Genomic DNA, 16103 nt, shown 5'->3' with positions numbered 1-16103 from the left:
GAATAATCGAAAAGCTGATAGCTTTAATTTCCTTCCATTTCTTCTAACCTGAAACAAAAGAAATATAATCTAACCGAAAGGGAGAAAGAGATTTAAATTGCGAATATGAACTTACTGAGCTTACAAAGCGCGACCTTTGAGTCCCTCCTACTTTCCAACACCCTTATTAGTTTTCTGAACTAATATAATTCTATAGCGCTCAAACTCGGGGAGATAATTAACTGAAATAGTTATTTCCTGCTACTAAAGGACGGACGTTGAAAGCTCGACACGAGGAGTATATTTGGAGAGTCCCCTTATGCTTTCCTGAAATCCGAGTACAGTAGGTTCGTGTTTGAACTTTGGAGCTTGATTACAATCTTTGTTCTAAGTAGAAAAAAACTAAATGCTGTGTTTTTTACAGGTAATGAAATCATATATAAGGAATAAAAACACTTACGATTTAGTAAATAAGAACAAATGAAAGGTTTAAGTCAGTTTTCTAATGCATATAGGAGATCGAAGGCGAAATGCTTTGCTCTTGTTGATTGGCTTTGCTTCACTAGTCTCACTGCGGCACTGTAATGCGCTGAATTAGGTCACCAGTCAGCTTACTGGTAGAGGTACTGGGTTATAGTGGAGAGAAATTTTATAGGTAGATGAAGGTTATTCGTTAGATAATCTCCTCTCCGTCTTTCACTCCTTATACGTTTCAACCACAATTTGTGGTAACGGCTGCTTTGTTTCTTATACCAACAGTTTGTTGATGACAGTAGGTGGAACTTCCGCGTGAATGATCTTAACTCGCCTATAGAAATTCTCTCTAATATAGTCGCCATTAAGGCAAAGATATGCGATTGAATTTTGTGCGAAGCTGAAAAAATTGGACAGGAAAACGCTGTAGCTTATCCAATATTAAAACGACAATGAAGTGTTCAGAAACATCGTAACCTTCCTAAAAATTTTCTTACAGTTCTTTTCGCAGAAAAGGCTACGATGATCCTAAGTATCACTTGGTGGATGCACTTGAGAAAAATAAAGCGGTGGTTTCTGCTGGTGAATGGTCAAACTCAAAGCGAATTTTTGTCGATCGCGGTGCACAGATATAAAAATATAAATTTGTGGAGAGGAATATTGCCAGAAATCTCATTGGTGGCCTTGGCTAACTTAGTTTTTAAGTGCGTTTCAGATTTTTTATGTACCTATCCAATGTGCTTTTATAATAATAATAATCCATACCAGCTTGTTTAAGATAAGCATACACTTAGGAAAAGTGCGATCGGTCGATCTTGGAGACCTTTAGGTCATATGGTGGAAAAAGTTGCTAACCCTTGCTCTAGAACATGTCGCACACATGGAACTAACAACCATCGGAGGCTCCCAATCTTAAAGTAAATTGTTCTTAGCGCTCCCGATAGTTGCAACTCCAAATTACAGGTACAGTCTGAGGAGTTTCCTTATTCATGAGAAATGATGCAACATCTCTTCTAACTAATTTCACTGACAGTGTAGTGGTGAGTTTTTACCTTCTGCCCTCCTCCATACTTCTGGTGTGATTGTGTCAGAATGCTGAACCTATTTATAGGAAACATGATGTAATCAATTCAAGGTTCAGTAACTGATAGTGGAAATTCATTTCCAAAAGCTCGTATTCAAGTCTTTTTTTTTTTTTTTAATTAATGATTGTAAGTATTGTCGAAGATTTATCCGCATACACGTATAGTGTAACTGCATGATTTCAGTTGTAATAAATATTTCATTTCATTTTAGTTTTAACGTCGGAGGTTCAAGAATTGGTTATTATGACCAGAATACCCGAAACCCAAAGCTTTGTTTTTGATATCTATTACTTAAGTCCTCTTAATCTGTTCTGTATATTTTTCCACGGAAATTACGTTAATAATGCAGAACTAGATGACTCATTATGCAATTGCTTCTCCATTTCATTTTATCAGGGGATTTCATCGGACATATGTGAGTTAATGCAGATGTTAATTGGGGCGGTAGTATGATCGCATAATCTGAAATAACTTTTTCTTCCAACACACCAACTGATATTTTCCCGTATGTCCAATGATCGAATTGGAAAATATCAACAACTGGACCCTGTTATTCGACAACAGAAACAAGATTATTTTTTTGTCAGATGTTTTTTTGCAACACATGCAAACATGTAATACTCGTTTAATGGTTCTGACATTCGGACACCACAAATAATTATGAATGCGGTGACCAAAAGTTAAATGAATTCATCTTTAAGGTCAATACATATTAAAATATGGCAGTGAAGTGTGTATTGGGAGATGAAGATAAAGATATGAAACACTACGCCCCAGAAAAGTTACAACAGCCTCCATTAAAAGAATAAATAATTATTAAACCATTACGTTTTTATATCGCTTTTAATAAAGTACTTAGATTTTATATGATGGGAACAGTATCACGGCTGTCTGCTTATTTAAAGAGCATTCACTGTTGTAATTGTACTCTTATTTACAGTTGTTTTATTCTTATTTTGCAATGAGCGTTCCATTCATATATGATCTGTGTCTCAAAGCAACTTTACCATGCAGTTGATAGTATCAAAGAATTTCTTAGCCTTTAATTCACTGCTGATCATATTCCAAATGTCCTCTGTCGCCGTATTGGAGAGGTCTAGGTTTGCAACTCACTGGAGATGAGAAATAATTAAACGCCTCTTCAATCGGATTTGTTATCTGATCTCAGGCGGAGGGAGTAGGGTTTTTTCCTGTGAGTTGTAGGGTTTTGTTTTTTTTTTTTTTTTTTTTTCTCAGCTAGCGCAATAAGTAAATCTACCTGTGAACACGCATTTCTGCATTTCCTAGGGTGTTATAAGAACTGGCGCACTATGCCTAATGTGGCGAAAATTCTCAAAAACTATTATTGGATGTAAAAGTTAATGTCTGAATGATAATTGTCAAGAGATGGCGCCACTGGACGTTCATTGTTATGCTGCATGAACATGGTATTAACGTTATTACAGCGCTGTTTTGTGTTTGAGCTCAATTTTGAAGAAGAACATTTTTATACAAACCTGGTGTGTCGCGAGGAGTGATTGATATTTGCCTGCCTGGGCCAAAATCCCTGTAAACTCAGCTGAATGTGATGTTCATATCTTTCCAGAAGTCCTTTCCAATTCTGCTTTGAACTTTATCCACCTCTACCACTGTGGCAGGCAATTCATTGGGATGCAGTCCTGGTGGGATGCAATCTAGCCTTCCATCCTAATGGGCTATAATCCATTGCAATCTTCGGACATCTATACTTTTCAGTTCTTTTATTCTTCTCAGGTCGTAGTGTTTTCATCCCTTCAGCTCAGCTTCTCTCCTTTCTCTCAATGTCCACGGTCACTGCCATATTTTAAGTATCCGTTTTAATGAGTTGATCTTAAAGATGAATTTGTTCAGTTTTATGATTTTATTCAAAAGATGGCAATGAATTTGTCCAAAAAATTCCATTGATAAGCTAAAACTCTTCTGGAGAAAAAAGTAGTCGACTGAGTTACACTAAAAAATTCAAAACTATTTTATAAACCAAATCACTCGACTTTTAGCAAAATCCGTGTTCTGAATATTATCATTTTAAAACTGTTAGCTGTTTAAGTGATTATTTAGTATTTCGACTAACCGAAATAGTTTTTATGACAGCGAATTGTTATATCAAAAAGTGAAAAGAAAAAGATCGTACAAATGACATTTGTTCGTTCATTGTTTCTGCGCCAACGAATACTTACGAAGTGTGAAAATAGCTGCTCGATTGCTACATTTTGTATATGTGGCAAATTGGTCTTCTTCGGTAGTTGAACACTCGTTCAACCCTGTAACAACTAATGTCGAAATGTTATTACGTGACATTATATTAAATTGTCGCAGTTTACAAGATGGCTCTTTATTAATGAGGGCAAGCGAAATAGAAATATCTCTATCCATTACCCAGCCCAACTGCTCACTTTTTTTTGTGTGGGAAGTCATTCGTTAGGCGAGTCACTGGTAGCCAATTCAGAATGCAGATTAATAACCTATTGTTGGATTGCCTTTACAAGGCATTTTTGTAGCCACATTTGTCATTTACATGACATCAGCAGGTTTCCCCTTTTCAACTTGTGCTGAAACTGCTGGAATTCACCCAAGTGATCACAGCATTTATTCCTAGAATAGCTGTGAACAGCAGAAGTATTATACTCCATCTCGATTATTATTATACGCTGCTTTTCTCTCCAGTCCTGTAATGTTTGAAGGATATCTCTAGTAAATATATCCATGTTTGTCAGCAGATGTCGCAGTACCATTTGATGCAGGGCGACCTTCCGACTTGTAAGAAAGTTATTCTATGGAACTGACGACTACCCCTGCCTTTATCGATAGTTATTTCTGAAATGTACTTTTCTGAATCCGGTTGTAGATACAATTGGAAGCGTATTTTGGACATATTTTTATAAGAAGGTATTTAAAACAAAGTTAAATTTCAGCAAGCAAATGTAAAATTATTATTTCACCTTGACCAGAGATGATAACACGCTGAATCTATTGTTCCATAATTTTGACAATATTGCTTTGATCACTTCCTTTTTCAAATTCTACTCTGATCAATAATCCCATCATATGTGAAATCTCGTTAAAGGAAAATCCCATTCCAGAAATTCTCGAAACTGAAATCAACCAGAGAGAAAATTGATCTCCACAAAATTCTTGAAACTACAAATCATTCCCAGAACTCACTGAATTGAACTGTGCACATTTTATGTGCCGTCCTCCCCCTCTTAAGCAATAGATCATCTATTGCTGAAGAACATGAGCAGCGAAAGAAATTAGCATCAATCCAAGGACTTAACCTCTTCTGGTCGAATGGAACCATAAAACAAACTTTCCTCAAGAATCAGAAAGCCTACCAACGGTGAAATAAAACAGCTAATAGAAGGCTTTGGTGCCTACTAAAGGCAAGGGCTTTACGAAATCATCTTAATACAAAAAAAAAAAAAAAACTCACAATCGATTAGTTCTCAATAAGCTGAAACGTTCCAAGACTCCAAAAGCAGAACTACAAGCAGGCTACAGTGATAGAACAAATATGGGAAGAATATACCAAATTTACTTTTAAACAGGCTACCCAACCGCAAAAGTTGCCCAGCTTTCGATCCTCCCTGGTACTACTCTCAAGAATTAACAACAGTTTCATCGAAATCATCAAGAAATAAAAACTGAAAGCAGTTTTTCAGTGCTCAGTACATACATTACAGACGCTGATCCAGAATTTCAACTAAATACTAGATCGTGGGAAGATCCCAGAAACTTGGAACACCTGCTGTCTCCGTCCAGTCTATATGCAAGAAATCCCAAGCGGCCGCAAGATTTTGAATTTACTGCCATCAGCTGTAAGTGGAAAGGCAATTCAGCCCTACATAGCAGACCATTGTGTCAACCATATATCCCACAGTCAGTGATAGATATCATGATATCTATTACTGATGTCCGCGATATCATAGACTTAGCAAAAAGAGCCCTAGAACTGCTGGTAAAGTAGCCAACTCGACCATAGGTTTCCACTTCGAAACAGTTTTAACAAAAGGCCCGAGACTCAAGAAACACTGAAAATCTAATTAAGAGACTGGGTATTGAGAAATTCTACCAACAAAAGGGATATAGAAACCTGAATCTAATGACCTGAGTCTGTCTTTATGACTTACGGCATATGCCAAAACTACCCAAGACGGTTAAAAAAAATAGCGTATACCAATTTCCAACCTCAGTTTCATTACAAGAGGTTCTGCATAGCAAGCTGAGATGTATAGATAGGAGCCGGAATGTCGGACGACTCCTGTGATAGAGTAAGCATAGTCATAGTATATTAATGTATGTATGGTGGCACCTAGACTTAAAGTCCATCTGCACCGTATGATCAGTATCAAGTAAAACATCTACCAATAAAAAAAAAAACGTATGCAAGCAGTCAGGAGTAAATCCCGCATCATCAATTTATGATCGTAAACCGAACAGTCAAATAACACATGGTCCCAATCTCTAAAGCCTGATAAACACAATACGGGTCAGACTATCCCTAGCTCGCACAACTTGCCCTTCAAGGATCCATGACCAGTTAACAAGTAAGAAGTCTCCATTCTCAAATTAAACCGATTGCTCTTTTAATCTATATTAAAAGTTATATCAGGAATAAACTTCCCGGTCACAGCTCCTGTCACACTGGAATTCCGTCTTTCCTGCCAAATTTCTATTAGTTTTGACATAATATTCATATTAGATATCTTTCGATCAACCTGAATATCATTAGTAATACCAATAATAGTAACTAGCCTATACTTCCTGGTAAAATAACAAAATGCCCTAAAAATTATAAACAAATCCAAAGGAAGAGCACCCGCAATAACCTATATAGCGTTCGTACATACCCGTAATATAGTTAATAACATAGATCTTTGTAATGAATTTAACTTATTCCTAAATTTAACAGTACTCACTCGCAAAAAGCAAACAGATGAAGCATATGACACAATAGGCAAAAATATAGCTTTTTAGTACAAGGAAAGAACTCTTCTATTCAACCCCCCTCCCAAGTCTTTTCTTGTAATTCTGACAACAGAGGCTGTAAAATTTTTAACCTTACTAGCTAAGTATTCTGAATGAGCAGTAAATGTAAATTTATCATCCAAAACAACTCAGAGATATTTAACCTGAGGAACAAGAGGTATCTGTTTATTATCAATAACTACTTTCGGTGGACGATTGTAATCAAGCTTACTTTTCGTAAGCATCGTCACTGTTTTAGAAGGAGAAATCTTGAGTTTGTTATTCGAAGCCCAGTGAGCAAGACTGTTCACCACTATTCCAATTTTATGTTCGATTTGTTGTCTAGATTTACCCTCTACCAACAAAACCAAATCGTCCGCAAAAGCTGTCTTATGACACTCAGACTTGTCAAAGGCTAACCACAACTTTAAAACCAAGTTCCAAAAAACCGGGCCCACGCTGATCGGTGAGGACATCCGCTATTAATAACGTACTCATATTTCAAATGCTGGGACCTCACTATGAATTTCATGTCACTTAAATAACTTATTATTTTATAAAGCATATTCGGGCATTTTAATAATCTTAATGCTAATAGAACACTCTCAAACTAAACAGTACCGAATGGTCCTACAAAATCAACAAATAAGACCAATATATACTTGCTATTAGATTGATTACTGAAATTCACTAAATCATTGATGGCGTCCTCAGTAGAGCAACCCCTTTTAAAACCATACTGAAACTTGAATTCGAAATTTCTATCCAAAAATAAAGATTTCAATCTTAATAGTATTAATTTCTCAAAAAATTTACCTAAATTTGCTAATAATTGAGATTGGGCTCAGTTAAAGGCTTACCCGGTTTCTGAATCAACTTCAATAAAGCAATCTTCCAAAATGAGGGAAAAATCCCTTCAAGAAAGCATTTATTAAATACATTTAATAACACATCAGGACACAACTGTGTGGCTCTAATAATACAATTATTTGCAATTTTATCCAACCCTGGGGTCTTAGTTATATTTAACTTAGAACACACAACCATTAACTCACTTAAATTAAACAAATCTGTGTCGTTAGAACCATGATAAGTTCTGTCATCCCCCCCACTAACCATAGCCTGACACGCAGTATCCTGTGCTTCAGTCAGTTAAAAACAACTGATCAGTAATAGACTTGATAGTTGTATACCAATCACAGGATTCCATATCGTCAGTTATGACAGTACTTATCAGATTATTAATATTTAACTTGTTTCTGCATATTTTAAATAATAAATCCCATGAGTCATCATTCCCAACAGACAACACTAAATCTTGCCGTGCCTTGAGTTTATGAGAATAGATTGCCTTATGATACTGTTTCCTTTTAATTCTAAAAAGTTCCCTACTAACCAGAACCTCAGCCGTACCCCGACCTCTCAATCTCTGATACCTTTTCCTCAGATTAAACATCTCTGATCTTAATATAGATAACTCATCAGACCACCATGGTGCATTGCATGCCCTATCTCTTCTCCTTCTTGCAGCAAAGCTCAAGGCATTATGCATAACTGATTGAAAAAAAAACAAACTCAAGTGCATTCAATTTATAGAAACAAAGTTTAACTTCATTTGTAATATTACTCCTAATTAAACTATCAAATCTATCCCAATTAATTTTCCTGAAATTAAATTTTCCTTGAGCACTCCTGCAAATGTGTCTCAACCAACTGTCCATCCATCAAATTAACATAAAACACAATTGACCTGTGATCACTACTAGTAAAATTAGTAATTACATCCCAATGAAATAATCTCCTACTTAATTGGTAAGAAGCCAAGGTTATATCAATATTAGAGCCCCCATGAACATTATCAAAAGTGTATGGTTTGTCAGGTAAATTTAATATATTCAAATTCTGACTTAGAATAAATTCCTCCATTTGAACTCCACTAGTACCAGCTGTGTTACTATACCACATGGGCTTTAGCATTAACATCTCAAATAGAAGAATATTCCCTCCAGAAATAAAATCCATAACACGTTCCAATGGTTGGATGAAACAATCGATACTTGCACTTGGAGGACAATAAGCTGAGACAATATAAAAAGACATAGCCACTGTATTAATATGAATACATGCAACTAACTCAGTACAGAGACTAGAAATCACTGTCGCATTTAAATTTTTATTTAATATCACTATTGCAGTTGTAGGCTTTGACCCTCTTGGTATGAATCACATTGGCAGTTATCGGAAAACCTATATGCCACCCTATATGAGCCAGCAAAAACATAAGGCTCCTGCAAACAATATATCAAAACTGTTTTCAGTCATGACTACCATGGCCTCATCCATAACAATTCGAGCTCTCTGTTCATTTAGTTGCATACATTTCAAATATACTCCTGGAATATCACAGCTAATATTTACTGAATTCAAACTACTCATTACAGATACGTGTACTTGCAACCTCCATAGCTCTGAGAAACTCAGGACATTTGGGATCTCTAATAGAATGATCACTTATCCTTCCACGTCTTTTACAATTAATGCAAATTTTCTGGCTAATCCTTACTCTGGCAATCCTTGTAAATATGCCCTGATTGGGCACAATGCCCACAAGTCACAGTTTTATGACAACAAAATGCAGAAGAGTGTCCATAACTTAAGCAGTTAAAGCACTTTGTAACAACTATGAACTTCCGGAACTTATGAGAATTATAACCAAAATAAAATTCTATCATTGCAAAATATATACTTATACATTTTTGGTGGTAAACTAATGACCCAATAGGTCACTTTAGGCTTAACCCAGTGTTAAACCTAAAGATTATTCCTGCTCATTACAACCATAGTCAACTAAATTCTTGTAATACAGATCCTGGAGCATTTCCTCTTCACTGATTTATTGAGGTACATCAAAAATTAATATAGTTGGGTTTGTCAGCTTTACCTTATCTGCTTTAATACCTTTACCTTGAAATTGCTCCAGACTGGCTATTCTGTTTAAATCCTCCGATTTCTCTGTCTCTACAAAACTCCTTTATTCTTAACAGTAAAGTGCAGCCATTATCAACTCACTGCACGATGGAAGCCTCCTCAACAATTCATGATGAGGGAAATGGACCATAATCTGCCACACTGGTCTAGTGCAGATTGGCAGATCGACTGTATTTAGCAGTCAGGGGCTTGAACCCCGGTCTACTCAAAGAGCGTGCGCTACTGCACTCCCGCTCCTGCCCACTCGGCTACGGAGGCCATTATTCTTAACAGTACTTCACAACCTTTGGTTTCACATTCTGTTCTAACCTGTCCTTCACAACAAAGATTTACCTCATCATCGACAAACGTCTTCTGGACGACATCAGATTTAAGCTCATCTGCGTAAGATATCTTCTGTTCACTATCCCCACTCAACTCAGGTTGCCCCACGACTAGATCATCAAAAAACTGTCCTAACCTGTAGCTCATCAATCTTCGCCTTCAAATTTTCATTGTCTATCAACAGCGCCATAGCGATCGTCTCCATATCCACCCATTTGCCCAGAATGAAATTTGACACCCCCATACAACAGCCACACCAGTCTTAATACTTTTCCCCTTCAATATCTTACTATCAGAACTTTTCTTACTGCCATCAATATTTAGCCGGGGAACTCTAGAAAAAAAAAAGGGGAGAAAGCAACCGCCTCATCTTCCTTCTCCCCTCCCTTCTGCACTTTCCTTCTATCCATTTAAACGGTTAGGAAAACTGCGAACTATTTGAAACATTTATCTGAAATGAAAGGAGAGCATTATTATCACTGTAGACTATCCCAAAGCAGATCAACTCCAATTATTCTTCCTATTAGACTTATCTTCTAGTAGATTGCTCACCTTCTAGTCAAAAACGAATATCAGAAAATCCACACTAACAATGAGCGATCCGCAATTCAAGGTGGCATCGATAGCACTGTTAACGTGCAAAACATCAAGGATACCAAAAGTAATTCCAAAACTTGTTAAATATCACTTAACTCAGCAGTTAATAATTCTAAACAAATTAGACACAAAAAAAACCCTCAGCAAACACCGGCGAACGATAATATCGGTAAGATACACTATCCCGGAACAACTGCTGCTATGCCACCAAAACAGTACCGACGTGACCACATTAAGTGGGGCATTCCATCAGTGGGGCATTCCCATGCCCCACCAGGAGGAAGAGTCGCTCTAATTACAACACTGATCTGTTTTGCAACACTTTCAATTATTTTACTAAGGCTAAACAGAAGAAACTTTCCATCACAATGCTTAACAAAGTGTTACAGGTACCACTAAGTATTATTCAGTCTATCCTATAACACGGACACCTCGCCAATTCTGCCAACTAAAAGCATCATGAATGCAAATTATTTGCACCTGACAGATAAGAAAGAAGCAAAAACTGAAACGTTAGTTAGGAGACAACAATATCGTGCACATATAGTATTTCTCGGATTCACAACAGCACCATGAAGACATTTACAACGATAGCTGAAATGGGCGAATAAGTCTCTGTAGATCACTCGCTGTTGTACAAATTTGGTTATATGGAGCTCATAACTACAAGGAAACCTTATTTCTTTGTGGACACTAGATAGCAACGGCTAATCTTGATTGCAGGAATGCTAGGCCAGCTTTTGGGGACTCTTGAACTTGGATGAATACAGACTTCAGTATCTTAAATTCTCACAGAAGCCTAGTAGTTTCTTCATAGTGCGTAAAAAAAGGGCAAGTGCAAACATCGGTTTTTGCGGGATTCTGTTAAAAATGGTGGTAGCAATGTAAAGGTATTCGTATGAGTGCTTCCTTCGCAGATAACATGGTTGCTACGATCGCTGTTTAGATCATATGGAAGAGGTGAGGATTCGATTTCCGTTGGGAATTAATAACCTGATAGTTTTTCACACTGCTCCAGTTAGCAAACGGACCATAGAATGAACGCAATTTACGTTGATCTCTATGCCATTCTGTAAGGCCACTTCCTACATATCTGTCATGATGGAACTTTGCAGTTGCAACCCATACATTCTAAAGGATGGTACCACTCGCTGTGCAACTCGGACAGTATAATGAAAAGCTTTCAATTTACTCAAATCTAGGGGAAACATTTTAATAAAGAGACGTGCAAATCTTCTCCAATTAGTGTGTACCAAGTTCAGAGATTAGAATGGCATGCACACTATCAGATTCTTATCACAGTTTGGACTAGGGTGCTTCAAAAATTGATTCATTTCATGCTTACACTAACAAATACCTGTGGTAATGCAACTAAACATTAAAGTGATTGTATTCAGAAATTGTACAGTATCTTTTAAAATATTTACTATGAGTGCATTCCCTCCATCAATTTTAAAATGTTAATTTTATCTTTCAAATCCAAATTTCATGTCTTCAGAATTGAGAATCTGAAATTCTAGCAACTTAGAGTATTCGTGAAGGTCTGTCTCCCTCTCCATCCTCCCCTTCTCGCAAATGATTGATAGAAAACTTTATAGCGTGAAACTTCTTAATACAATTATTAACATCAAAGCTTAATTTAGGTCTATGAAAGAAACTCCAGATGTAATAGTTATATTTTTTTAAATTTCGCTACTTTTCTCAGGGATTACGGATATTTGGTTTGGAAGCGTCTGTCCTTCCGAAAGCACCTCCGGGTCATACGGTCATCCTCTTTCATGGCTCATCATTTTATTCGTCATCATGGCATAAACTGGGCACCTTACAACTTCTTGCCACTTGGGGAAATAGAGCAATAGCTACTGACATGCCAGGTGAGTGCTCATTCTTTTTCTCTAATATGTTCTTAAATACTTCTAAATGTATTGATCCGATTAGTGCTCATATAATGATATTAACACCATGATTCACATAGTGTCTTCTTGTCTCGTGGTGGGTAGTGGTAGTTTGCTTATCTTGACTATTATACAGAGCAATTCAGTTTAGAGTGACAGCTCCTTCATTTACAGAGTGGCACAATACAGATAGCTTTCATTGTGTAGGGGATTTACAAGTGGCAATATATTCGGCAGAACACGTTCCAAGGCTGTGAAATATAAATGCTGTGTCATGCTGATTACTCTGAGTTAATGTTGCGAGAAATTATGTTCGAGAGGAGTTTGAGCGTATTGCAGAATTTTGTTTGTCATAGTAAGGAGAAGGTGACAGGATAGATTTAGGACTCCGGGAATGGTGTCCTAATTCGAGTTTCATGATATTGAGTAATGTAGAGTTAGGCAATGCGCTTCAGTTCTTGATTTACACTGCAAAATTTCTCACTGCCAGAAAGGATTAAAAGTGGATCATGTAGAAGAGTGTTTGATATTAGTTGATTGCATGGCACATAGTGAAACTGAATAGGTAATATCAATTTATAATGAAGTTTTCAGGATATAACTGTTTGAACTATAAAGTCAGAAAATTTGAAATAATTGATAAGTAAGCGGTACGGATATGAACCACAAGCTCCAGTGTAATTAAAATAGTTTTAATTTTGTTCATTAGTCTTCAATGATGAACTTCTTTATTCAGATAATCAATACCTATTTGACAGTAGTTTAGCTGCGCCTTTTGTGGACAATTTCCAATAAACCACAACCCGAATCCCGTTGTTTGTAGTCCACTGATTTAGCACTTTAGGCAACGTATCGTAATTATTGTAAACTAACTATTTTTCATACTTCGGATTAAAAAAAAAGTACGTTGTGTTACAAACATCAATAAGTTAAAGAAAAATGCAATCGGTTTGTAAATACTACAGAATAAGACTGGCTAAAATACTAGAAAAATTATCAACGACCGATCAGTATAGTTTCTTCACTTTTAAAATTCGAAGCCCGATCCCATATAGCTTTTACGGAAGCAGATCGATCTATCATAGACCTAATCATCATCAGAGCTGAAACAAATACACGAGAAGAGTACCTCCTCAGATATGCCCATCATTCATTCGGAACTTAGTACTGGAATATGCAAGTTTGTGCACCCAATGCTTTTTTCCAGAATTAAGAGCAAGTTCCCTAATGGTTAAGTGCTTCTCTGTTAGCAAATAGAATCAATTTAATTACAAAAAAATATATACACAATAGATAGTTATCCGCCGATGAACACACAGTATCTTCTATGGAATTTGCAAACTGTGTCCATGATCAAGTTGCAAGCCACAGTAAATAAGAATTGATTATCGAATCTCCATACATATGGCAATCGTAATACTCCAATGCACTGCCATAAAGGTATTGCTATTTATTATTTTTAAATAATAATTTTTTTCTTATTGATGAATAATTATTCATATCTTTAATTTGGTAATAAAAATAGTTGTGAAAATTTCACTTTCTCGAAAGATATTTGAGTATGCGTACAGGTAAATGTCAGGAGTTAGTACTATACGAGTAATTGTAAGTTTTGTAGCCTATTTTAAATCAATATGCGAGACACTACTTTCAGTCTTACCAATCGATACGACGAGTTATGTAAACTTGTAATAATACATTATGACAATTGTATTGATCACAAGATTTGAATCGATTATCCTGCTCCCTTTACGACCCTGACCATCAATGGTTGGAAGAACCAAAGGAGTCCTCATAAGTGCAAAGAAAAAAAAAATATATATATATCCCATAAATAACAATTGTCATAGATCCTGTCAGTGAATTATTTCCTCTTAGTATAACAGCCGGTATAAAACTCTTCCCCATTGCCCCTTACCCTACCCTATAGAAAAGCATTATCAGTTTGTACGACCCACTAAGGAAGATAACACGATAAAATTCAAAATAGTAACAATTAATTGCACATTTATTCAAAATCCAATTAAAACTTTTTTTAGTTTAAATAATTCAAAAAAATTGAACTTGATCCAGTGATACCAGTTTTTCAAAGTCTAATAGTCACTTAGCAAGTCTAAGATACAACAACTACATCACTGTTCAATAAACTCTTAATGCGATGGATGGGCTTGATTAAGTGATATCAGTTTTACAATGTTCCACGCTTAGTAACCTGGAATCGATTTCTTTGCGTGGGGAGAAGTTGGATAACCACGCTAAAACCAGCATAAAATATTTATATATAACTACTTACCAGGCATGCACAAAACTTCACTTACCACAGATGTACAGTAACTAATTCATAAGAAAATCAATGATTATTACCAATAATTGGCCGTCTTGTAAAAAAGCATACATACAAAGTGGCCAAAGGAAATACAGTACTTTGAAAGCAATAAGAACTTTAAATACGAAGCGAGAAAGGTTTTGCGCCCTATGCTGTGGCCCGGCCAATCATAAATAAGCGACTAACTCGCTGTGAGGGCCCACCTCCTCCAGTACCTCTTAGCGCCCTAGGTAATCCCCCAGGGAGTGGTATCACCCACTTCGAGTACCATTGATTTAGACATACAAAAGGCCAACCTTGGGCACCCTATTCTAAAGAAAATACACACTTTAATTAAACTTGGGGGGGGGGGGAACAACAACGTGTAAGAATATGCTGGTTTTCCGGTCATGCTGTAATCCTACCAGATGAACAAAGAAATTTAGTTGCTAAACAAGCCACTGGCTCCAATCGATGCTATACTTGAAATCCCATATATGCTGGCTATATACTCAAAACACATCTAACAAACAACGGCACCTCGATATTAAACTAGAACTGCAATACTCAAAATATAGTACACGTCCAAATAGAAAGAAGTGATATTTGACAGACTCCTAATTGGACATGCATATCTAATAAAATATTATACAGTTACGTACATGCTTCGTATACTTGATTGTAATATGACTGTGAGCCGAAGTACCAACATGCTTCAGCTGTCACAGTCAAGCATGATTTGCTTTTGTCCGCTATCAATAAGGGAAGACAAACGGAGTTTCTTCCCTCAACATATGGATGAGATCTTAAACTCACAACCAGTTCTCAGAAGATAGACAAGATATTACATAAGTCTTCCTCTTCCTAAAATTTATTGGATGCTGTAATCGAATATAACATGACAACACTAAGGAAATGGCGTCTCGCAACATTTGAAAGGTTCAATTTCGTTTAAGTAACTAGCGTGCAAATATACATTTAACAACAACTAAACTAGTAAATTTGACCTTTTGAGTTTCGCCAGTTACCTCTCTACTGGAGTTAACGTAGGGTGGGAAAACAGCAGTGGAAAAAGCTTCTGTATGTTGGGCGTTACACTGAGACAGTAGTGAATTTTACATTCCTTTGAGAATACGTATTGAACACTGAAAAGAAGGAAAGCACTCTAAATACGCTAACGTGATATGCAACCTTGTCAGAATGGACGCAAACAAGGCTTTATTGCTGATTACCAAGAGTAATTCTGATGTAGTTCGAGTGAAAACTTGGAAAAAAAATTCGTTATATTCGTATAAAATAATTAAATTACTTTGGAGTAATGCTTTTAGGCAACAATAACTGATATCTTGGGCATAAAAAAAACTTTTAACCACTTCTGCACATTTTCCCCGCAAGTTGAGCTCTATGGAAAAAGTGAAGCACTTTTTCACATTATGGTGTAAAAGACATGAAAAAATAATCATTAACTGCGCA

At 36.4% G+C, this 16103-nt stretch overlaps 1 protein-coding gene across 1 annotated transcript in view; it reads left to right on the top strand.

The window, feature by feature from the left end:
* The window catches only part of LOC150086782 (putative protein-lysine deacylase ABHD14B), a 56214-nt gene that overhangs the window by 22080 nt on the left and 18031 nt on the right, over nt 1–16103 (top strand). Inside the window, exon 2 of the mRNA XM_090371574.1 lies at nt 12136–12304. Coding sequence (XP_090227700.1) covers nt 12136–12304 — 169 coding nt within the window. The remainder of the gene's footprint in view (nt 1–12135; nt 12305–16103) is intronic.

The sequence above is a fragment of the Mastigoproctus giganteus genome, chromosome 4 (assembly GCF_048544385.1).
Source record: "Mastigoproctus giganteus isolate SK-2022 chromosome 4, ASM4854438v1, whole genome shotgun sequence".
Classification (NCBI taxonomy): Eukaryota; Metazoa; Arthropoda; class Arachnida; order Uropygi; family Thelyphonidae; genus Mastigoproctus; species Mastigoproctus giganteus.
This window is presented reverse-complemented; position numbering and strand designations above follow the sequence as displayed.